The sequence below is a fragment of the Ahaetulla prasina genome, chromosome 7 (genome assembly GCF_028640845.1).
Source record: "Ahaetulla prasina isolate Xishuangbanna chromosome 7, ASM2864084v1, whole genome shotgun sequence".
NCBI lineage: Eukaryota > Metazoa > Chordata > Lepidosauria > Squamata > Colubridae > Ahaetulla > Ahaetulla prasina.
Window position 1 is genome coordinate 103,214,377 of NC_080545.1, and position 23,376 is coordinate 103,237,752.

Below are 23,376 nucleotides of genomic sequence, written 5' to 3' on the forward strand. Positions count from 1 at the left end.
CCTTACATTTCACAAAACAAGGATTTTATCAAAGGCAAACCAATAATAGCAAAAGAAAAAAGAAAAACAAGGTAGTATCTATAAAAATCTCTCATACATTCAATTCTCACCTTTTACTTTCAAAAAGGTCTCCGTTCACTTATTTCATCCTTAATCTTTAAAATTCCTTGCCATAAATCATGTTTTTATATTTCAATAAGTTCTATTCATATCTGTAACTTCATTACCATTCCTTTCTTATTCAGTGACAATTTCAACATTGTCTATTCTTAATAAAAGAGCAAGATAAAAAGGAGCAAACATTTCTCTTATCTCAAAAAGTTTTATGCTTATATTTGTATATTCTATTAGAAGTTTTAATCTCAAATTATTTCAGTTTAATTGCATATGCTTAAAAATTCCATATTTTCTTAACTTATTAAGTTTCTTAACTCTCCTTTTCCTCTTCTCCCCCCTTTTTTATAATTCTCTAATAGCCTTTATAAATTTTTTTAGCTTTATATTATAACATCATGGTTTTTTTTATTATTCACTATCATTGCTGCAAGCAGCTCTTATCTTTTCTTAAATCATTATTGTTATTCCAGTTCTGTAGTTTTTTCTTATGTTCCTTGCTTAGATGTCGTTTGTGTATTTCTCTTGTTGCCAGTTCTCTGCTTTGTTCTTTGAAATTGTAAGTCTTAAGGTCAGCCAGCTGGTTAGTGAAAGCCTCCCTTGAAGTTCTGTAGTCACAGAAACTTTTCAATCTTGTATTTCCTCTTCTGCCTTTAGATGTCACTCTTTGATCTACAGTTGCAATTCATGATTAACAAAGTATCCATTTTGTTTCTTTTAACATAGAGCCGCACCTCTTTTGTTTCAATTTGCTTCCCTTTTTGTCCAATTTGTCCGGTTTAAGATAGATGATTTCAAATTAATCCTTTTCATGATCCAAGTTTGTACAATAGAGGAAATTGGAGATGTTCAATTAAAATCCAGTTTTAAATCCTCCTTTAATTCCCATGTATATAGTCCTTAGTTAATAAAAACTTCTGAAATTGTCCAAATTTTACTTTGAGTTAAAAGTCTTATTTTTCTCTGTTTATTTAGGGCTCTAGACTTCAGTTCCAAGCCAAATTTTTATCAGGTTTTAGATATCATTTCAATTATTTCCTTCTGGTTTCACTTCTTATCTAATTTAGCCGCTATTTCAAAAAAAATTCTTAAAAGCTCATTGCCAGAATCAATCAAAGTGCCTCTTCGTGAGCTGGTGTTAACTCACCTGGCTTCAATATCTTGTTCAGTTTCTCCGCTTCAACCTCCTGCCCGTTCTTTGTGGCCGTCCCGACTTTAGGCAGCTGGTGATGGCTGCGGTCCTCATCGCAGGGTCGAAGGACAATAGCCAGCGCTACAGGGAATTTGCAACTTCCCTGTTCGCACCGGCGGCTCCTTTCTTCATTGTCCCTGCAGGACAGCTATGGTCCATAGCGGACCCCCATACGAAGGGATTTTCGGCACTCCCCCCCCCCCCGGAGTATCGGGGGTTCGCGTTCATCTCATTGCGACTGGCCACGCTTCTGCTTCTCCTACTCTTTTATTGATTATGAAGGCTATTCCATTTCTTCTGAGGGAAATTTGCCTGCAGTCGTATACCTGATGGTCATCTCAATTAAATTCACCCATACCTGTCCACTTTAGTTCGCTGATTCCTAAGATGTCCATGTTTAGCCTGAGCACATCCAGCCTGCCTTGATTCATGGATCTTACATTCCAGGTTCCTATGGAGTATATAATAGAGTAACAGCGTTGGACAAGTCCAACCCCCTGCTTAGGCAGGAAACCCTACACCACTTCAGACAAATGGTTATCCAGCATCTTCTTAAAGACTTCCAGTGTTGGAGCATTCACAACTTTTGGAGGCAAGTTTTTCCACTGATTAATTGTTCCGCCAGGAAATTTCTCCTTAGTTCTAAGTTGCTTCTCTCCTTGATTAGTTTCCACCCATTGCTTCTTGTCCTGCCCTCAGGTGCTTTGGAGAATAGTTGGACTCCCTCTTCTTTGTGGCAGCCCCTGAGATATTGGAACATTGCTATCATGTCACCCTTAGTCCTTCTTTTCATTAAACTAGCATATCCAATTCCTGCAACCGTTCTTCATGTTTTAGCCTCTATCTCCAATCATCTTTGTTGCTCTTCTCTGCACTCTTTTTAGAGTCTCAACATCTTTTTTACATTGTGGCAACCAAAATTGGATCCAAGTATGGCCTTACCAAGACATTATAAAGTGGTATTAACACTTCACGTAAATCTTGATTCTATCCCTGTTTATGTAGCCTAGAAACCGTGTTGGCTTTTTTGGCAGCTGCTGCACATGGCTGGCTCATATTTAAATGGTTGTGCACTAGGACTCCAAGATCCCTCTCACAGTCACTACTATTGAGCAAGATACCACATATACTATACCTGTGCATTTTGTTTTTCTTGTCTAAATATAGAACCTTACTTTTTTCACTGTTGAATTTCATTTTGTTAGATAGTGCTCAATGTTCAAGTCTTGTCAAGATCTTTCTGTATCTTGAGCCTATCTTTTGGAATGTTGGCTATTCCTGCAGGCTTGGTGTCATCTGCAAATATGATGAGTTCCCCATCTATCCTCTTGTCCAAGTCATTGATGAAGATGTTTGAAGAGTACTGGGCCTAAAACAGAGCCTTGGGGTACTCCACTGCATACTTCCCTCCATGTAGATGCAGTTCCATTGAGTACTACACGTTGAGTGTGGTTGGTTAGCCAGTTACGAATCCATCGGGTGGTGATGCTGTCTAACCCACATTTTTCTATTTTATCTAGAAGTAGGTTATGGTCTACTTTATCAAATGCCTTACTTAAGTCCAAGTAAATTATATCGACGGTATTCATCTGGTCCACTACATAGATCTTTACAGGATCAGATTTTCCTTTCACCACCAGATACATTCACAGCTGAGTGTCCTTTTGGCTTTGACCCAATCGCTTAATTTTTTTTATTATTTTTTTTACATTTATATCCCGCCCTTCTCCGAAGACTCAGGGCGGCTTACAGTGTATAAGGCAATAGTCTCATTCTATTTGTATATTTACAAAGTCAACTTCTTGCCCCCCCAACAATCTGGGTCCTCATTTTACCTACCTTATAAAGGATGGAAGGCTGAGTCAACCTCGGGCCGGGCTTGAACCTGCAGTAATTGCAGGCTACTGTGTTCTAATAACAGGCTTCTAACAGCCTGAGCTATTACGGCCCTAATTCTTTCTGGCACTACCCTTCCCCAGTATCATATTGGACACTTTCTGACCTAAGGGGCTCATCTTCCAGCATCGTATCTTTTTGCCTTTTGGTACTGTCCATTGGGTTTTCATGGCAAAGATGCTGGAGTTGGTTGCCATTTCCTTCTCCAGTGAATCACGTTTTGTCAAAGCTCTCTGCTATGACCTGTCTGCTTTGGGCAGCCCTGCATGGCATAGCTCATAGCTTCATTGAGCTACACAAGCCCCTTCGCCATGAAAAGACAGTTGATCCATGAAGGGGCTACTCTTGTAGGATGGGGCAATTCAAAAAAGATAAACCCACAGAGAATAACACCCCAAGCCATTTAGGTAACAAGCGTCACCTTGAATTTAACCCAAGGAGCAGCACGCCAAACAGAGGGGGCCACATGAGTGCTCCAAGATGTGCCCATAATGCTCACCTGAAGTCTGGAACAGCTGTAGCATCAGGTGGTGTTGAAGGTCAGAGCACATCAGAACAATCCAACAAGAAATGGTGAAAGCATGAGTGATGGTTAGTCTGCCAGTCCAGGAAAGAGCGCAATTGGTATGTGGAGATGAATCTGCGGCACAGTTGCCATTTGATCTTTTAGCAAGAACCCAGGAAGATGGCCCAAATGATGCACTGGTTCCCTCTGGGAAAGCAAAATCCCATTGAGAACTAAAGGTGGCCGATTTCTGGGCACAGCTCTACTGAACCCAAAGCTACCCAATCTTGTTAGGGTTGGGTTGATGAGCCTCTGGTGCCAGGCTCTAACAGCCTCCAGGCCCTGAGACAGCAGACGGACAGCATGACTGAGTGCAGCAGGCATTGTGAGACACAAGTGGGCATCACCAGCGAATTCAAGAACAAGAGGATAGATGGGGAATTCATCATAACTGCAGATGACACCAAGCTGGCAGGAATAGCCAACACTCCAGAAGATAGGCTCAAGATACAGAAGGCTCTTGACAGACTTGAACATTGAGCTCTATCTAACAAAATGAAATTCAACAGTGAAAAAAGTAAGGTTCTATATTTAGGCAAAAAAACCCAAAATGCACAGGTACTGTATATTTGGTACCTTGCTCAATAGTAGTAACTGTGAGAGGGATCTTGGAGTCCTAGTGGACAACCATTTAAATATGAGCCAGCAGTGTGCAGCAGCTGCCAAAAAAGCCAACACAGTTCTGGACTGCATAAACAGAGGGATAGAATCAAGATCACGTGAAGTGTTAATACCACTTTATAATGCCTTGGTAAGGCCACACTTGGAATATTGTATTCAGTTTTGGTCGCCACAATGTAAAAAAGATGTTGAGACTCTAGAAAGAGTGCAGAGAAGGTCAACAAAGATGATTAGGGGACTGCAGGAACTTGGTATGTCTAGTTTAATCCTTTCTGTGCATGCTCAAGATGGCGCTGCGGTTGAAATAGTGACGATGGAATGGCTGTTCTTTCCCGGTCAGCCCTGAACGGGGGAGACCGTTTTTTTAATCTGTAGGTTCCCTGCCCGGCTAGGGGAACTACTTGCCAGCCTGGAAGAGTATGGCTGGTGGCGAACGAGGTCGGGGTAAGCCGTGGCTCCGCTGGCGAGGCCGGGTGGAGATGGCGGTGGCCATGGAGGAGGCGTTCCCGTCGTTTCTGGCGGCGATGGCGTTCTCAGTGGCAGTGGAGGCGGCGGCGGCAGCGGTGGGGTCTCCCCCCATGGAGTTCCACGGACCCCCCCAGGGAGCCCTCTTGGGGGGTTTGGGTGGCCGCTGCAGTTGGGGCTGCGGCGGCAGCGGCGGCTGTGTCGTCGTTTGCCGGCGGCGTTATTTCCGACGTTTCCGGTGACAGCGGTGCTGTTCCTGCGGCAGTGGTGGCGGCGACGACGATGACGGTGTCTCCCCCCATGGAGTCCCACGGAGCCCTTTTGGGGGTTTTGGACGGTTGTGGCCGCCGCAGTGGTTGCCGCTGCAGCTGTGGCCGCCGTGGCGGTGGTGGCGGCAGCGGCGTCTTTTGGCAGCGGCGGCTTCTTCCCTCCTTGGGGCCTCCCAGAGGCCAGAGTGGCTGGACCGGGTGGTGGCTGTGGCCGCAGCAACGTCTTTTGGCGGTGGCGGTGGCATTTTTTATTTATTTATTTATTTATTTAATCACATTTATATACCGCCCTATCTCCCAGGGGACTCAGAGCGAGTTCACAGGCAAGTAAAAAGCACATATAAATACAGACTAAAATAACAGTTAAAAAACTTATTCTACATGGCCGAATTATTAAAAGCAATATAAATAATAAAACCAATTTAAAACCAGTATAAATTTAAAATCTAATCCAGTCCTGCGCAGATGAATAAATGTGTTTTAAGCTCGCGACGGAAGGTTCGGAGGTCCGGAAGTTGACGAAGTCCTGGGGGGAGTTCGTTCCAGAATGGTGGGAGCCCCCACAGAGAAGGCCCTTCCCCTGGGTGTCGCCAGACGGCACTGCCTAGCCGATGGCACCCTGAGGAGTCCCTCTCTGTGAGAGCGCACGGGTCGGTGAGAGGTATTCGGTAGCAGTAGGCAGCGGCGGTGGTGGTGACAACTTCCCCCCTCGAGGCCCTTTCAGAAGCCCGAGCGTGTGTGACCCGGCGATTGAGGCCTTGGATTTATTTATTGTCATCTAACTTTGTTCCCAGTCGGAGACTTATTATATTACCATCTGGACTGCCCGGGATAAGAACATTTGCCATTCTTCGAATCACGGATGTACTCATCAGCAGAACTTCTTGGTCTGCGAGATTCCCCCCTCTCGTAGATGTGGCCCTCCACTCTATCGAGGGCCTACCTCGATGATGGAATTTGGAATCCCGAGAGGTGGCATGCGGCAAAGAAAGGACTCAGGGGTTTTTTAAAATCGTTTTTTAAAGGGTTTTTAAGGGGAGAGAGGGTTAGGATGGGTTTTGGGGGAAACCCGTCAGGGACATGGCTAGACCCTGCGAGGCTCGCGGTATAGTTGCGGTAGGTTCGGAGGCGGAGGAGGAGGCTGGAGCTCGATTCTATGGGGGCTATTCCATTGGCACGGTAATTGGGAGGGGCAGATATGGCGGAAGCGGGGGACCGCATCTTGTTTGGGGAATGCGCGCTCGCTGTTTGCGAGCGATCACGCACTCCGGCCGCTCTTGACTTCTCTCATTCCCCGAGTGGCTGGAATCCCCAGAGCCTGGACCTTCGGCTGATGTTATGTAATGCCAGGTCCGTGGTGAATAAAGCCCCCTTATTTTCGATCTTATACAAGAGGGGGGTGCGGACCTGATCGGCATTTCGGAGACCTGGTTGGGCACAGAAGGGGGGGTGCCTCTTGTGGAAATGTGCCCACCGGGCTTCCGAGCATTTCATCAGCCGAGGGCCCAAGACAGGGGTGGGGGGGGTGGCGGTTATTATTAACGAAGGTCTGGATCCGAGGGAGGTCACTGTACGACAGAAAACCGGCTGGGAGTCTCTCTTTGTGAAGTGGGGTCAGGGGATGCAGGTGGGCTTGCTGATTACGTACCTGACTCCTTGCTGCGTGACAGCAGCCCTGCCTGAGCTGTTGGATGTGATAGCCGGGATGGCGGTTGATACCCCCAGCCTGATGGTTATGGGGGACTTCAACCTGCCGTCAGTCGGTGAAGCATCAGCGGTGGCCCAGGAGTTCCTGGCTTCCAAGACGGCCTTGGACCTGACCCAGTTTGTTATGGTCCCATTCACATCGGGGGAAACACTCTGGATTTGATTTTTGTCTCTGGACAGTGGTTGAATGATCTAGAATTAGGGGACTTAATTATCAAACCCCTGTCATGGTCAGATCATTCGCTCCTTCGACTCGACTTCCAAACCGCCATCCAACACCGCAGGGAAACGGGGCCGATTCGTCGGTTCCGTCCCAGGCGCCTGATGTACCCGGAGAGGTTTCTGACGGAGCTTGGGCCATTTCCTGAGGATCTAGCTCACGGCTCGGCTGAAGAACTAGTCGTCGCCTGGGAAAAGACGGTGGCGGGGGCTTTGGACCACGTCGTGCCTTTGCGGCCTCTGACCGGCGCCGATCTCGACTCGCTCCTTGGTATTCTGAGGAGCTGAGAGAGATGAAGCACCGGAAAAGACGCCTAGAGAGTGGATGGAGGGCCAGCCGTTCTGAATCCAATCGAACACTAGTAAGGTCTTATATTCAGACCTATCTAGTGGCGATAAGAGCGGCAAAACGTGAGTATTTTTCCGCTCTTATTGCATCGGCAGATAACCGCCCAGCCGCCCTGTTTGGGGTGACCCACTCCCTCCTTCATCAGGAGGCGCGGGAGGACCCCTTGCAAGGGCGTGCTGAGGATTTTGGACAATATCTGCACGATAAAATCGCTCAGATCCGGGATGGTTTGGACTCTGACTGGGTAGATTTGGACGGGATGACGGAGGTAGGTCTTGAGGATATTATTTGGGAAGAGTTCGATACCGTGGCTCCCGAGGACATGGACAGGATACTGGGGAGGCTGAATGCGAGCACATGTTTATTGGACCCGTGTCCCTCCTGGTTGGTACTGGCCATACAGGAGGTTACACGAGGCTGGCTACAGGAAATTGTCAATGCTTCTTTGATGGAGGGTGTCTTCCCTACCGCCTTGAAAGAGGTGGTGAGGCCCCTCCTCAAGAAGCCCTCCCTGGACCCAGCTATTTTAGCGAACTATCGTCCTGTCTCCAACCTTCGTTTTGTGGCGAAGGTTGTTGAGAGTGTGCTGGCGCGTCAGCTCCCCCAGTACCTGGATGAAACTGTCTATCTTGACCCGTTCCAGTCCGGCTTCAGGCCTGGGTATAGCACGGAGACAACTTTGGTCACGTTGGTAGATGATCTCTGGAGGGCTCGGGACGGGTTGTTCCTCTGCCCTGGTCCTATTAGATCTCTCAGCTGCTTTTGATACCATCGACCATGGTATCTTGCTGCGATGGCTGGGGGGGTTTAGGAGTGGGGGGCACCGTTCTTCGGTGGTTCTCCTCCTATCTGTCTGACTGGTTGCAGACGGTGTTGGCAGGAGGGCAGAGATCGGCCGCGAGGCACCTTATGTGTGGGGTGCCACAGGGGTCAGTTCTCTCGCCTCTCCTGTTCAACATCTATATGAAGCTGCTGGGTGAGATCATTTGTGGTTTTGGGGTGCAATGCCATCTGTATGCTGATGATACTCAGCTGTACATTTCCACCCCTAACCACCCCAATGAAGCCGTCGAAGTGATGTCCCGGTGTCTGGAGGCCGTGCGGGTCTGGATGGGGAAGAACAGGCTTCGACTCAACCCTTCCAAGACTGAGTGGCTGTGGATGCCGGCATCCCGGTACAGCCAGTTGATTCCATCGCTGACTGTTGGGGGCGAGTCATTGGCCCCTATGGAGAGGGTCCGCAACTTAGGCATCCTCCTTGATGTACGGTTGTCCTTAGAAGAGCATATGATGACCGTCGTCAGGGGAGCTTTTTATCAGGTTCGCCTGATACGCCTGATACGCCCTTCCTAGACTGGGATTCCTTATGCACGGTCACTCACGCCCTCGTCACTTCCCGCCTGGACTACTGTAACGCTCTCTACATGGGGCTTCCCTTGAAGAGCACCCGGAGACTCCAGTGGTCCAGAATGCGGCTGCGCAGGTAATAGAGGGAGCAACTCAAGGCTCCCATATAACACCTCTCCTGCGCAGGCTGCACTGGCTTCCGGTGGTCTTCCGAGTGCAATTCAAGGTGTTGGTTATCACCTTTAAAGCGCTCCATGGCATAGGACCGGGTTATTTATGGGACCGCCTGCTGCCACCAACAGCCTCCCATCGACCAGTGCGCTCCCATAGGGAGGGCCTCCTCAGGGTGCCATCAGTCAAACAATGTTGACTGGCGACCTCCAGGGGGAGGGCCTTCTCTGTGGGGGCACCTGCCCTCTGGAATGAGCTCTCTCCAGGGATACGACAACTCCCTGACCTCTGGACCTTCCGTCGCGAGCTGAAGACTTTTTTGTTTTCCCGTGCAGGGCTGGCTTAAAGTAATTTTAATAGGGGTTTATTATGGTTTTATTATAGTTTTAAATTTTTGTTTCGGCCTAATTGAATCAGATTTTTAAAATCGTTTTAATTTTGTGCTATTGTGTTTTTATTCTGGCTGTAAACCGCCCTGAGTCCTTCAGGAGAAGGGCGGTATATAAATCCAATAAATAAATAAATAAATAAATGAGACATGATAGCAGTGTTCCAATATCTCAGGGGTTGCCACAAAGAAGTAGGAGTCAAACTATTCTCCAAAGCACCTGAGGGTAGAACAAGAAACAATGGGTGGAAACTAATCAAGGAGAGAAGCAACTTAGAACTAAGGAGAAATTTCCTGACAGTCAGAACAATCAATAAGTGGAACAACTTGCCTGCAGAAGTTGTGAATGCTCCAACTATGGAAATTTTTAAGAAAATGTTGGATAACCATTTGTCTGAAATGGTGTAGGGTTTCCTGCCTGGGCAGGGGGTTGGTTATTATTATTATTATTATTATTATTATTATTATTATTATTATTATTATTATTATTATTATTATTATTATTAAGACTGTCATTCATTGTAGATTGCAAATCCAGGAATGAACAGGTATTTAAATGCATCAGAAGAATAAAACTGAAATACATTATCAAATTAATATTTCTTTTTAAATATTTCATTTTCTAGCTTCATTCTTTTAATATAATAAACGATGTCAAAAATGAAATCGCATCAACTTTTCTGCATGTTGAACAAAATCCCCCTTTGGTGGGCAGGACTTGGCCTGGAAGAAGCAGCCATCTTATGATTATTTAAAACTGTTCCGCTGCCCGCCCCCACAAGTCAGAGTACATTGCTTTGGAAGGTCTCTGAAATGGACCTTAAAAGAGCATCCGGACCAAACTGATAGGTGGCAGGAAGGCCGCAGGAACCCCTCAGAGAGTCATAGAGTCACATCTAGCCAAACTCGTGATGTTTTTTTTTAATTAAATTCCATTAGTTTTTTTCTCTTCATATATATTTTTCCTCTAAGCACAATACAATACAAGAACTCTTTAGGTTTGACACAATGTACAGAAACTTCAATAATCTACAACTGTTCAAGAAGTTACAAAAACCCCCAAATTCACACCAGCCATGGCCTTTATGGTACCAATAAAAAAGAAGGAGGGGGAGGGGGGCTCCATACTGTGCAGAGGGTCTAGGGCATTTCCCGTCTCCTGTTCAAAAGGAGAAGGAACGGACAGGGGTGCAGCCTGGGATTGGGTGTGTATGTGTGTGTGTGGTGGTGAAGCAGGAGCAGAGAGACCAAGTCACATGATTTGCTCTTGGGTGCTAGGTAGCACACCGGGGGGGGGGGTGCAACGGGGTGGTGATGGAGGGGAGGCCATTAACTGTCCCGCACTCCAGGACTAGCCCTGAGGATGCTGGGGGAAAAGCGAGGGCTGGGAAGTGAGTAAGAACCAGGGAGGGGGGGGGTTTGTCACAAACAAATGTCTCCCCACTACCTGACTGAGCCTTCGACCAGGAACTGCCCATTCTGTCCAGCGGCAGCGGCAGCAGCAGCAGCAGCAACATTAAGGGACAGAGTGCAGATGCCCCCACCCCTTCCTTCTACCTTCCAACCTCCCGGCATCAGGACTTCCAGATCCCAGATGTGGGAGGGGGGATTGGTATCATGCTTTGCAGCAAACTCTTGCCACCTCTGCCCTGCAGCCAGGCCCTCGACCAGCTTCCCTGACAGAGCAAAGCCTATTCTTGGCCGGCCAGACTTGCTCTGGAGGCAGCCGGGGCATGGAAGTCCGATGGCTCTGCCAACCTCTGGAGAATGGAAGATGGGCCAGTCCCTCCTGAGGATCCGCCAGGCCGGGCGCGTGACGAACTCTCCTCTTCGTAAGGCAGAAGAGGCCAGCCGCGCCCTTCCCTGCAAACGTGGCCAAACCAGGTTGGGGTCTCCCTCCTGGGCAACGCCCCCCACCTCCTTCTGTCCTGTGCTGTGCAGGCAGGCATGGCACCTCAGGCATCAGACAGGCAGCTCTGGATACGATCGATCCACTGCTGGGCCAGCTGCACATCCTGGGCGCAGAAATTGTAAACCCGCTTTATTGTCTTGACCTGCCAAGAAGAAGTGCAATCCTGAGAAGGAGGGGCACGGGGGCACCTTGCACCGGCCATTTCTCACCCTGATCACAGTTGGACCACCCACTGTCAAATGCAAGGGTCACTTACATCAAAGAAAGCTTTTTCATCCACCATCTTGGGGGCTCCCATGGTGGGGGTGCCTGGCGTGATGGCCTCTACCTCAGCCAGGTCGATCACCCCTTTGCACTCTGTGTCCAGGTTGCTATCATAGTATCGCAGCTGGAAAGAAGGAAGGAAGGAAGGGTGGGTGGGAGGGAGAGAGGAAATGGGGGAGGAAGGGAAGAAGAGAGGAGGGGGCGAGGGAGGAAGGAAGGAAAGAAGGAAAAAAAGAAAGAAGGAAGGAAAGGGGGAGGCAGGAAGGACCAGAGGTCAGAGCTGTGCCAATTAACCAGCCAGGCCCCTTCCCTCCAGAAAGGGCACCTTGCCCACCAAAGCACTGCCAACCTCCCCCTACCTGATGCTTGGTTTTATCCAGGACAAACCAGCGCAGCTTCCAGGGCTTCATGAAGGCCCCTTTCTTGTAGAGGGAGCCCTCGTAAGAACTGTGGAGGAAAAGCACCTCAGGGAGGAGGAGGAGGAGGAGGCGGCGGAAGTCGATGGGTTCCATTCCACTTTATGCCCACCCAGACACTCCCAAGCCACCCATCCGCACCGATTCTCACTCTCTGCCATCTGGAACTGACTGTAAAGCGTGCCAGTGCTCTTACGGCCACTTTGCTTCCCACTTGAGGGGGTGGACGAGCTGCTGGTTTCACTGTCCAGGCTGAGGTTTAAGGTGGAGCTGCCGCTGCCCGCCTCCTGCAGGTAGACGCCGAGGGAGCGTCGCTGATGCGACAGGCTGGATGCCATCAGGAGAGAACTGGGTGCTGCCTGTGGGAGACGGGTAGTCAGCGGAAGGAAGACATTCTGATAAAAGCCAGTTGCAAAAGCAGCTCCCGACCCCCACTCCATGTGCACAGCTGGACTCCTTACTTTACTGTCCAGCGTGGAGCCCTCCGACTGTTGGAAAGCCTTCACTTTGTCCCAGGTCTCCTTCCAGCGTTCTGGCACCTGGCCCAGCTCCATCTCCAGACTCTGCACCTCCTGGAACCGGGATGGGGTTGGACAGGACTGGTCAAGGCTGCCTGCTAAGTCACCTCTCCTAGAACCAGAGGGTCCCAAAACCCAAATCCTTGACCAATTTCTGCTTGCGACTAATTGGAGAAAGTAAGAGTAATTTGTTCTTTTTCTTATGGGCAACTTATTAAGGATTTCCGAACTTTGAAATGTAGGTATATGCTGAATTTTAAATAAACCATCAAAATGTGTATCAATAATTTAGTCAATCAGAGTAGAACAGCTTCAATGGCCAAAACCAAAAAAACCCACCACAGCCCTCTGTAATTGTATGTTTTCCTTTGAAAAACTGCATGGAAACCACCAGGTGCAAAATCTCATGGCGAACATGAAAGGTGCCCACTTTGTCTGCTTAGTTTTAGCCTTAACCTTCTTCCTCTCTTCGAGCAGCAGCAAAGGAAACCCGGCTTCTAGGCTTGCGGGGGGGTGGGGGAACGCTCTGAGGCCCCCAATTTAAAGATGGAAGATATATTTGCTTGGGGTGGCTGTTTGACACTCTGGTGTGCCATTTGCCTCAGAGGCCACTTAAGAATGTTTTGAGTCGTTATTAACTCCCCTCTCATTTTGAACTTGCGGGATTCCCCCCCCCCTCCATGCCTCCCGCCCCCACTCCCCGGGAAGCCCTGCGTGGTAACAGGAGGAACAGCAACTCTCACTCTGGGGCTGTGGAGGGGACCATAGAGGAAGGGTGCCCTGGAGCCCCGCTAGCCCTTGGGATTTCAATTGCACAGTCTGAAGTGCCTTCCTCCAATCGACCGGGATGATATAGCGCTTCCCAGGCCTGCCCAAGTTCTGTCCAAAGGCTGCTGCCCAGACAACTACTGGCCATCCCTCTGCAAGCGCACCCCACCCCCAAAACAGGCCCAGCACGGCTGCTCACCTCCAGCAGCCGAGAGATGGCGTCTGGCTCCACCCGGCGGCAACTATCATAACAGGGCCAAACAATCTTGCGATGGCTTTGGGGAGTGCTGGTGTCCTGCTGGCCAGCCTCCTCACTGAGCTCCCCCTGGTCCTGCACCAACTCCCAGTCATAGGATGGCCCCTCTGCAAGAGCCTCGTGGGTATAGTAGTCCCATACCTTCAGGCTGGAAATGTTGCTGTACGGACGCAGGACCTGAACGCAAGGCAGAGAGCAGCTGACGCGCCATCCAGCCCAACCCCCGCCCACACTCCGCCCAAGACCGCCACTGGCTGACCGGGTGGCACTCACCTCCCCATCTTCAGGGGCATACATGTAATTGAAGAAGATGGGGGTCCTCTTGTTCAGCCGGTCCACATAGTCCCAAACGGATCGGTAGGTCTGGGGGCCCTTCCGCTCCCCTTTCTCTTCATACAGGAGGCCTGCAAGCAGAAGTCAGTTCAGAGCTGGCTGGTCCTGGCGGCCTCCAGCCACCCTCTTAGCTCTCACCCGCTTTACCCAGCTCCAGGCGCTCATAGTCAGAATCCAGGAGGAAGGTGCGGAAGCGGTTGGACACATAGTGGTAGCTGAGAAACTTCAGGTAATACTGGCTGAACTCAAATTCCATGGGGAACTGTGCGTGAATCTGCAAGAGACCCAGAAGGTGAGGAGGAGGAAGAGGAAGGGGAGACTGAGAGGGGCAAGCCAGGACGGGCCAGCCTCTCTCTCTCTCTCACCTGATGGACACAGTCCAGAAACTGCAGGAAGATGGGTGTGAAGCCGTTGCTCTGGCTGGCCAAGGTCTGAGCCCCGCGATGGGCAAAGCGGTGCCCAAAGGACAGCCATTCCTTCTCCACCAGGAGACGGAAGCCCTCCATGGTGCGGTAATAGGGGTCTGAGAGCAGCTGCACAAGAGAGACCACCTGAGGGGGAAAAAGGCGGGTCAGGGGAAGCCTCGGGGCCAAGGTGGGGCCACTTCTGGGAGGAGGCCTGCTGACCTGAGTGGTGATGTCCCAGCCATCCTCCAGGCTGACCAAGACCGAGGAGCCCGTGTCCAGCAGTTCGACCACAAGCACTGAGATCTGCAGGATCTTATGGATCTGCCATAAAGAAAGGAAAGGTCGCCTAATAGCCTCCAGGCAACCTCACTCCCCCCTCCTCCCCAGGGCTTCCTGCAGTATGTGGACAGATGATAATTGTCCTCCCTGTAATCCAGAATTTCTCCTCTCGACTCCTGGAAGGGAACCATCCTCCACACTGAATGGGGCTGAAGCAGCCACTCCTCCCCTCTCCTCTGCCCCACTTCACGTCCCTCAGTTTCTCCCTCCGTCTTCTCCTTCACTTCTTGGAGCCTCTGATTCCCACCATCCTTTTCTCTCAGTTCTCCCATTCATAATTCACCCCATCTCCCTGCACCCGATTGATGCCAGCTGCTCACCGTTCTGGATTTACTCCCGTTAGGACCATAACCCTAACCCCAATCCCATCTTTAAGACTGCCCAATGCCCGGTCTCTGTTTTCGAGGAGGCCCCCCTTTGTGTATTTATGTGTAGAGCTGCCCATCTCACACACATGATTCTAGGCAGTTTACAATAAGATAAATTACAGAATGCAAAAAACCAAACACCCAACAGGTGGGCATCATCTAAACACCGATCGACGCAGCTGGGAGTCGGGCTCCATCCCACCTCTACCTAATCTCAGAGGGAGCAATGTTCCCAATGGCCAGAGCCACGGTGGGAGAGGCTCCCCTACTGCCCCCAACACACCTGAGCTCACGGCACCCAGAGGCTGCCCCTCCTGCTGGGTCAAAGCATGAGCAGGGGCAGTTGGGAGAGGCTCAAGTCGTGAAAGTCATAACCGAACACAAGCCTATTAACCCTCCCCCTGCCCCCCTGCTGTGTCAGGAAACAAGAATCTCAACCTTCAAGCCACCACATTAAACCGTAATTAGAACAAAGCCTATCTCAACCAGGTAGTAAAGCAGTCCAATGCCTGAGAAAAAGGAAAGTTTTAATAATATCCTCAAAACAGGGGTCAAGCGTATCTAATATCCTGCATTGGTGACCTGCCCAGAACCTTGGCCCAAACCTCTCTAGTTCTCCCCCCCACCCCCGGCCTTCGATGACGAGGGCTGCCTTGCTCTCCTGGGGGAGACCGAGATTGCACAATCTTTATAACATCAAGAAGGCAAGTTCGTGTGTGTGTGTGTGTTTAGTGCAGGCTGCCTTTCTGGTCAGAAATACAGGCTAGGGCAGCCAACAGCCCATGGGTCAAGACCAGGGTGGAGGGGGCAAAGTGGCGAGGAGGAGGCCGGACCTAGGTTCTCTGCCACTGACCTGTACCAGCCACTCCGACTCTTCCAGGGAGCGCAGGTAGGTCGGGCTGGCCTCTGGGGAGGGGCTACCAGGGACGCAGGCCTTCATCAGCTTCTTGAAGCTGCTCTTGACCTGCCGCGTGTCAAACACTTCGATGGGCACCATTTCCCAGTGCTGCAAAGGATCCGGCTTTATTCCCTGGGAAGCACAAACAGCATTTCTTTCCACAGGCAGCTTTTAGCACCCCCTCCTGGCTCCCCAGCTCTTGTGGTGGAGAGAGAGGGTAACAATCTCCCCAGGCCTAGCCCAGCCCAAGAGTACCCGCAACTGGGACTTGTCTCCGATTATGTACAGCTGGCGGAGGAAACCGGCTTCTGAGGGAGACCCATTGGGCTGTGCCACAAATTCTTTCCCAGCCAGTCGGGACCCGATATCCATGTTGAAGGCATAGCTGCTTAAGCGGCCCCCGGCTCGAATACTGCCCCACTTGCCTGGAAGGAAAATGACACCCATCAGCATAGGAAATGCAGCCCCTTTGGAGTGAACCACTCTTCCAAAGCGGGACAGGATCCAGGGCAGGGCAGCTTTCCTAAGAGGGGACCCCAAAGCATGGGGAGAAGCACAGAGCATGCAGTGAGGGTGCAGAACAGTTAGTGCACAGACAGAGGTGGACAGAGGAGGGCCTGCCCGGCTGGGGTTGCAGGGGATGAGTTAGCCACGTGTGAGGCCCACGTAAGCAAGCTCGGTGGCCATACAGTACCTCGGGGGGAGTCGGGTTTCCTTGATGCGGCACTCTTGGGGCTGGAGAAGGTAATTACCCTAGTTCTGTGACCTAGGGCTGAGAGGGGACACGATGGAAAGGCATCTCAGCAAGGGGAGACGGGTCGGGGGGATTGCTCACTCTCGGGGTGGGGGTGGACAAGGGGCGGGGGGTGGGGACAAATGACTCGATGGAGGAGCAGACAAAATGAATGACAAATGCCTGGGAGAGCTGTAGGGCAATCTGGGATCCCCCACCCCATCGTTCTGCTTTTGCAAGGAAGCAGGACTTGTCTCCATCACCTGAAGCCACCCCTTCACCAGCCAGCAAACGAGCGAGCCAGGGGGATGGCAGAGGCCGCTGCCAACATCTCACCTCCGCGGCTCCCCGTGCCGGACCCTTCGTCTCTCCCGCCCATCACCTGCTTCATAAGAGACCCCAGCTTGGGCTGCCGCTTCTCAGATGAATCTGTAGCATCAAGAGAAGGCGGACATTCCCACCAGGGCTTGGAAGGGCAGCTTTTCCCTCCACCACCCCCGGCAGATTCCCCTGGGAAACATACCCTCCTCCTCCAGCCCTAGATCCCGCAAGAGGGCAGAAAACCCTCCCCACCAGGCTGAGCCTCCCACTGCCACTGCTGGGCCCCTTTCCTGGGCAGGCAGTGTGGTGGGTAAGGGCAAGGTCCCAGTTGCCACAGGCCAGCCATTCCAGGTGGTGCCAATGCCAGTCAGACAAACAAGAAATGAGGGTGGGTTGTGCGGAGCAATGAAATGGGGGGGAGGGGGGGAACCTGCTAATAAATGCGATGGAGATGCCCCAGCTACATGTGACTCACCCGGCCGAGGCTCCCTTCACCTGGCTTCACAGGGCTATGTCAGCTGCCACACCCAGAGCGGCTCCTTGAAGTGCCCACATAGGTTCAAGAAGAGCAGCTGACCTCTCTTGGACCGGCCTCCAGCGCAAGCCCGCCCACCCACTCACCTGAGTGGCTCACATGGGCAGAGCTGAAGCCGCCACTGAGCGTGTTGCGTCCACCGGTGTCCGCATAATGGGGCATGGAGTGGATGATGGCTTGCAGGTACTTCTCTTGCTCCAGACTGGTCGAGTCTGCCTGGGAGGGGCCTGGAAAGAGAGGCAGGAGGGTAGGACCTCAGGGGAGGGGAGGGCAGGAGGAAGGCACCACGAGGAGACCCCGCCCAAGAGGTACCTGTGGCAGGAGCATTCTGGGACTTGAAGAGACCCACCACGCCCTTCCCATGCAAGCCACCCGAACGCAGCAGCACTGCCTTGGTGCGCGAGTTCCGCCAGCAGACCACCGGGAAGCGGTTCTGCCGGTAGCAGCGTGAGATCCGCTGAACCGTGTTGTCCTGGATGCTCTGCGGGATGATCAGCAGTCCTGGGTAGCTGCGGAGGCAAAGCACAGCCTGTAGCCCCAGTGCAAGTGCCTATCGGTAGGAACACCAGACGCAAATCACCTGGAGAGGAAACACTTTTTCCCAGGCTTCTCAGACCTACCAGCTTCGGCCACATCAAGCATTTCCACCCAGGCAGGCCTGTCCTATGGTCTGGGACAATCGGGCAAATATATGACACATGCATCAAAGGTGGCACGACACATTTTGGCTGACACACCAGCTTTCCCCAATAACCAACAGGAAGTATGCCCCCTCCCCACATTCTCACATGGTTTTTGGAGGCTGTAAAGGCCACATAAGAATAGTGTGTTGTGTGTCCTTCGGAGCCTCTGAAAATCATGCGAGAACGGGGTGCTTTTGTGTGATTATCAGAGGCTGTGTAAGAACGGGTTGTGTTCTCGCAAAGCATCCGGACCCCCTGGAAGTTGCGCAAGTGAGCACTGGTCTCACACAGCCCTGAAAATCATGAGACGATGGGGTGTGTTTTCACATGGCTCTTGGAAGCTGTAGAGGGTGCAGAACTGCGATCTCTGAATCTGCTTTAAGAACAAAGAATGCTGCACTGTCCCTCAAGGCTCTGGGTGGCCAAAAGGGAAGACAGATGTGTGTGTGGGGGGGGCTTGCAGCGTCCCTCTGGTCCCAAGAATAGGCATACTGACAAGCAGCACATTCTGATCATGTGACCGCAGTGGCGCTACAACGGTCATAACTTCAGGCAGTGGTTGTAACAGTCATTGAGCAGAACGGTTGTGTTGTGACCTAGGCTTACTGAGTCATTACAATACACAATTAGTCCCAAAAAAACCTATTTTATTTGTAACAGCGGAGAATTACGTTCATTCCCAGCTGAATCCCAATTAGTTGCAAAACAAGTCCTTCGGAAGAAGTCCTTCAGGATAATCACCAACCTTTATCTTCTTTGACACCCTGCCAAAGCCCCACAGAGTTCAGAAACAAACAAGATATGCTGACTGGAAACAAAGTAAGCAACATTGCTTTCCTGCAAAAGACTCAAGTGCCTTTGTTTCTCTTTTAAGCCTTATGGGAGGGGCTAATCATCTCCTGGCCTTACTCCCGAGTCGTCCCTTTTGCTTTAGCTGCTCTTGCCTTCTGGCAGCTCTGCGCATGCGTAAAGTAAGAACAGGCTCCTCCTGTTCCTCTGCCTCTCTGCTGTCCGACTCTGGGGGCTCTGGAGTCCACACATCACTCCCAGATGGCCCTGGCCCCATCTCTGCCTCCGATGCAGAGCCCTCATCTGGGCCTTCTCCAGACTCCAGGACAGGCCCATGTTCCTCCCCAGCCTTCTCACTGTCTGACTCCGCTGCCAGCTCCGCAGGCTGCTGGCAGACCACAACAGGTTGTTAAGTGAGAACATTAGTTTCAATCCAACCCGTATTAGCATTTGATTAATAATAAATATTCATTTAATGTTATTGTGTAATTATTACTTAAAATGAACATTTCTCATTTCTTGTAAAATTTGTAATTTGTAACACAAAGTTTTTTTCTTTAATGTTCTAGCCCTGTTATAGATGAATCTCAAATGAAAATAACTCAACTCAATGATAAAGGAAGTGGCCGAATCTTCAGACTCAGAAGTACGTTATTGACTGAAATGGCAAATTGTTGTGCTGATTATGCCAAGAAACCATCATAAGTAGAATGTAGAATGTAAAAATACATTTTGAAACAAATCGTCATTGGCTTTGAGGAAAAAAGTGAGGAAGCAACGAAGGAACTCCCATCTTAGCAGCTGCACCTCGAAGAGGGTCAATCAAACAAATTCCTAAGAGGCCCTAAGGTAGGAATGTTAAACTTGTGTCATGTGACATAGCGCAACTTCCCCCCTTTGCTAAACCGGGCGTGGGCGTGGCCAGCGCGTGACACATCCGGGCCACAAGTTTGACACCCCTGCCCTAGGAATTTAACATCAGCACGTTTCAGCATTACTTGCTCCATAAGTCAGCACAGAAAGGTCAAGGAGAATTTATTCAATTTATTCTTCTAAAAGGTGCACTTTTTTGTTTCAAGATATGCAAAATAAAGATTAAGCGTATTTGATTTTCCAGTCAGCAGGAATACATTAAAGACAGAGTGATGAAAATCATCTCTGACATACAACATCAATTAAAAGGAGACTTAAATAATTGCAAATATTTTTCAATTTGTCTTGACGAATCCTGAGGTCATTTCATTGATTGGTTCCTATTGCTAGGCTGTCTGATGGGTAAACAATGAAGGAAGAGCCGGAGAAAGTACACCAGGGAACGAAGCAGCCAACTTTTGTGACCAAGTGACAATATGTCTAAAGTTGCCTCTATAATGACAGATGGGGCATCCAGCATGGGGGAGGGAGGCAAAGCTTGCTTTCTTCACTAATTTCACCGTTTCTGGAAGCTCTTGGACACCCAGGTGTGCCATTTCATTGCATTGTCTACCAAGAGGGGCTGTGTGGCAAGGCAGGGTTCACAGAACTACAAGATGTAACAACAGCCATAACAAAAATAGTGAATTTAAAAGCTACTGGAGCCCTTCTCAAGTGAGAGTTTTCTGCATTATTGCTGGAATCTGTGGAGGGCTATGGAGAAACCAAGTTACGTGTTCAAAAATAAGAATTTGGAACATTTTCCTCAGCACGGTGATCGTACGTGAGTCACCACACTGGTGTTTTTTGCACATCTCCCAGTTCACATGAATGAACTGAACTTAAAATTACACGGTTTTAGCAAATGTACTGACATTATGTTTGGATACATAAAAGGCTTTGAAACTGAATTTTCAAAGGAGATATGGGAACTAAAACTATTTTTCTTGACTTCCTAGAAGAAGTCCATACAGGGAGCCCTGTATGACATGCTCTCAATTCAGCTGAGGTGCAGACAGAAGCCGAGGAAGAGGAGTGGGGTGGGGGAGTCTGCTGGCCAGGCCGCACAAATGAGGGAGCTTCTGTCAAGGGGCCCAACCTGCTCAAATGCCAAATATTCAGCCTCACAGCTTTCCCACCACAGGAATATAATCTAGGTGTTCCTAGAGCCCCAGAGACTGGATCAACCCATGGAGGCATCCCTGGCACACCAGTGTGGCTTCCTAAAGCAGCTACAATGCCACAGACTTTGATGGGGTGTTCCTTGGTTTTCTTTTTCTTTAAGTGCTATCCAAGCCCCCATAAAAGCTCCAGAGGCAGAGGCTGAGTATGGGGAGAGAGTGCTCCTCCTGGGTTGCTTTTCTCCTTCCTCTGTTCTGATCAAGAAGGGGAGAGAAGCCAGCCAGGTCGTCTATGCTTTCAGGGCAGCTTGGAAGAGAAAACGCACCCCACCCCCCCAGGCCCACCTCCTGCAGATGGCATACATCCGGTTGACAGTGGAAATGCGGAAAGGCTCGTTCTTGGAGCGGGTCAGGCTGTTGCTCAGGGTGCCCAGGCCCAGGCGCTGGTAGTCTCGGCAACAGGCTCGCTCCACCAGGTGGCTCATGGTCATCTTGTCGGAGGGCCTGATGGCTGCCGAGGGGGTCAAGGTGCTCCTCTCCATTTCTTCAGACACTGCGCATCAAAAGGCACATCAGGGAGAGGCCAGAAAGCATCCCCGCCCACCCAGCCCCAGGTGTGATTAGGGAGGGGGGCAGCCGCCCTACCCGAGATCTCGTCCTCGTTGTCCTCAGGGAACGGGTGCTGGCTGCCCCGCTGCTCCCAGGGAGGCGGGCTGTACTTCTTGCGGGTGACGTACTGGCGGCCAATGGTTTTCTTGGCATTTTTTACCAGGTTCTTGGAGATGGTCCTAAAAGAGTGGGTGGGAGAAGTCACTTTCCTGTGAACCCCAGGCAGCTCCTCCTCGAAAGGCCCATCAGGAAGAGACACCCCCCTCCTTCTGCTGGGCTTGGGAGCATCTGCTTGAAGAGATGCCCATCAGCCGAGGAGATGGGACCCCGAGCGTCCCCCCCAACCCCTTTCTGTCTCCCTCGTGTGGGAGCGCTGGGGTTGGCAAGCTTCCCCCATGAGCCTCTGCTCACTCCAGGCTTGCTCAGAGCCATATTAATTGACCCACAGGAAGCAAAGAGAAAAATCGGGGTGCTTGCTGCCCCTCCCCCGACCCAAGGGAGTCAGCCAAGGAGACCCTCCCCCACCTGAGTGACGGATTTTTGTCCTTGGCTTTGGGAGGCAGAGCAGGCTTGCTGGTCTGTCCCACCGTGAAGGCAAAGGTATCGGAGACGTGCTGGGGGTAGCGCAACTTGCCGAGATGCTTCCGGAAGGTCTCTGCGCTCTCCGAAGCCACTTCCTCATCGAAGACAATGCGCAGCACCTGGAGGGCAGATCAAGGCAGGCTCAGGCTCCGCTCCCCCGGCTTCCCTCAGCACTGACTTGAAGGGATTAAAAGGGTGGAGGGAGGGTCAAGGATCCCCAAGGGAAATCCAAGCTCACCTGGAATGTACAGGAACGCAGCTGGAGTTGAGCGCAGCCCTCCTGGATGAACTGATCCAAGGGAGTCTGGGCTGAAATCTTCTCCTCTTTGGTCAGAGAGGCGATGGGAAAGGAGCGGACAACCACCTGCTCTCCCACTGAGGGGGGGGAGGGGAGGGAGAGAGAGAGGGAAGACTAGTGAGAGCCAGGTAGGAGCCTTCCCTTACAGCCCAGGTGCTGATGTCAACCAGGTGGTGCTGGGATGGGCAGAGAGCTCTAGCAATGGGGCCCATGTGACCAGGATCCTCCTTGCTTTACCTGACTCCTCCCCAGGTGTGTGTGTGTGTGTGTGTGAGAGAGAGAGAGAGAGAGAGAGAGAGAGAGAGAGAGAGAGAGCAAGCACAGCTGTTCCAGGTCACCAGGTCACTGCAAGAGGGCATGTGTCTGTCCCCAAAGAAGAGGTGGCTTGTCCCTTCCTGAAAAGCCCCCACCCCCACCCCCCACCCCCGAATCTAGCCATGCCAGTCCAGCCTCTACAACCGTCCAGTTCGGGGGAAGTTATAGAATTCTCTGTTGGCCACGGCCAGGGACAAGGGAAGAAGTCACACAGGCTGCCCTGGTGTCTCCTATTTTTTACACAGAAGGAACGAATAATCATGGCTGGTGCTGAACATGCCTCCATTTTCAGTGGTTTGGAGGCTTTATGGGAGCTCTACTGCAACAAGCTGGGCCTCTCTATACCCCCCGACAGTTCCACTTATTCTGATCAACATGCAAGGATCAACATGCAAGGATTAAACTAGAACAACTATCATGCCCTCTGATGGGCAGGGCAGAGCCACCCGTTCCCGTGATGGCAACTCTGGCTTTCTCTGGAGCCTACCAAGGCTGCTTCTCACAAGCAGGTACGCAGTTTCCTATCAAGGTGCAAAATTGGCTTGGTGGTTACCTTTGAAGCCTGGCTTGAGACTAGGATAGCTGAGGGACTGTCTTTCGCAATAGAGGCGAATTGTTTTTTGTCCAGCCTAGGCCAAATAGGGTGGGCGTGCTGCAGAGGCCAGCATCCAGCTGAAGGAGACTAGAAGGGGGGCT

The 23,376-nt window shown here is 50.9% G+C and overlaps 2 protein-coding genes across 12 annotated transcripts in view; one reads left to right on the forward strand and one right to left on the reverse strand.

Annotated features, from left to right (window-relative positions):
• Window positions 1-23,376, forward strand: part of PPP6R2 (protein phosphatase 6 regulatory subunit 2) — a 134,707-nt gene that overhangs the window by 105,972 nt on the left and 5,359 nt on the right. The window contains exon 23 of one of the 4 annotated variants that reach the window (XR_009155957.1): window positions 19,413-19,692. Coding sequence is in view for 3 of the 4 variants with exons in the window: in XM_058189830.1 (XP_058045813.1) it covers window positions 19,413-19,548 (136 nt within the window). In the remaining variant the exon portion in view is untranslated. Of the gene's footprint in view, window positions 1-19,412; window positions 20,725-23,376 lie in introns of those variants that run through there. The other 3 variants (XM_058189831.1, XM_058189830.1, XM_058189833.1) reach the window with 3 other exon arrangements.
• SBF1 (SET binding factor 1) overlaps window positions 10,210-23,376 on the reverse strand; it is an 82,888-nt gene continuing 69,721 nt past the window's right edge. For 4 of the 8 annotated variants that reach the window (XM_058189821.1, XM_058189818.1, XM_058189820.1 and 1 more), the window contains exons 23-42: window positions 22,306-22,442; window positions 22,011-22,186; window positions 21,522-21,664; window positions 21,222-21,429; window positions 17,684-17,880; window positions 17,458-17,598; window positions 16,852-16,944; window positions 16,477-16,554; window positions 16,038-16,207; window positions 15,738-15,914; window positions 14,397-14,498; window positions 14,136-14,321; window positions 13,918-14,044; window positions 13,711-13,841; window positions 13,381-13,614; window positions 12,357-12,467; window positions 12,037-12,254; window positions 11,839-11,926; window positions 11,472-11,603; window positions 10,210-11,357 (exon numbers count right to left, since the gene is read on the reverse strand). In XM_058189821.1, coding sequence (XP_058045804.1) covers window positions 11,259-11,357; window positions 11,472-11,603; window positions 11,839-11,926; window positions 12,037-12,254; window positions 12,357-12,467; window positions 13,381-13,614; window positions 13,711-13,841; window positions 13,918-14,044; window positions 14,136-14,321; window positions 14,397-14,498; window positions 15,738-15,914; window positions 16,038-16,207; window positions 16,477-16,554; window positions 16,852-16,944; window positions 17,458-17,598; window positions 17,684-17,880; window positions 21,222-21,429; window positions 21,522-21,664; window positions 22,011-22,186; window positions 22,306-22,442 — 2,948 coding nt within the window. In that variant the 3' untranslated portion in view covers window positions 10,210-11,258. Of the gene's footprint in view, window positions 11,358-11,471; window positions 11,604-11,838; window positions 11,927-12,036; window positions 12,255-12,356; window positions 12,468-13,380; window positions 13,615-13,710; window positions 13,842-13,917; window positions 14,045-14,135; window positions 14,322-14,396; window positions 14,499-15,737; window positions 15,915-16,037; window positions 16,208-16,476; window positions 16,555-16,851; window positions 16,945-17,457; window positions 17,599-17,683; window positions 17,881-21,221; window positions 21,430-21,521; window positions 21,665-22,010; window positions 22,187-22,305; window positions 22,443-23,376 lie in introns of those variants that run through there. The other 4 variants (XM_058189824.1, XM_058189822.1, XM_058189819.1 and 1 more) reach the window with 3 other exon arrangements.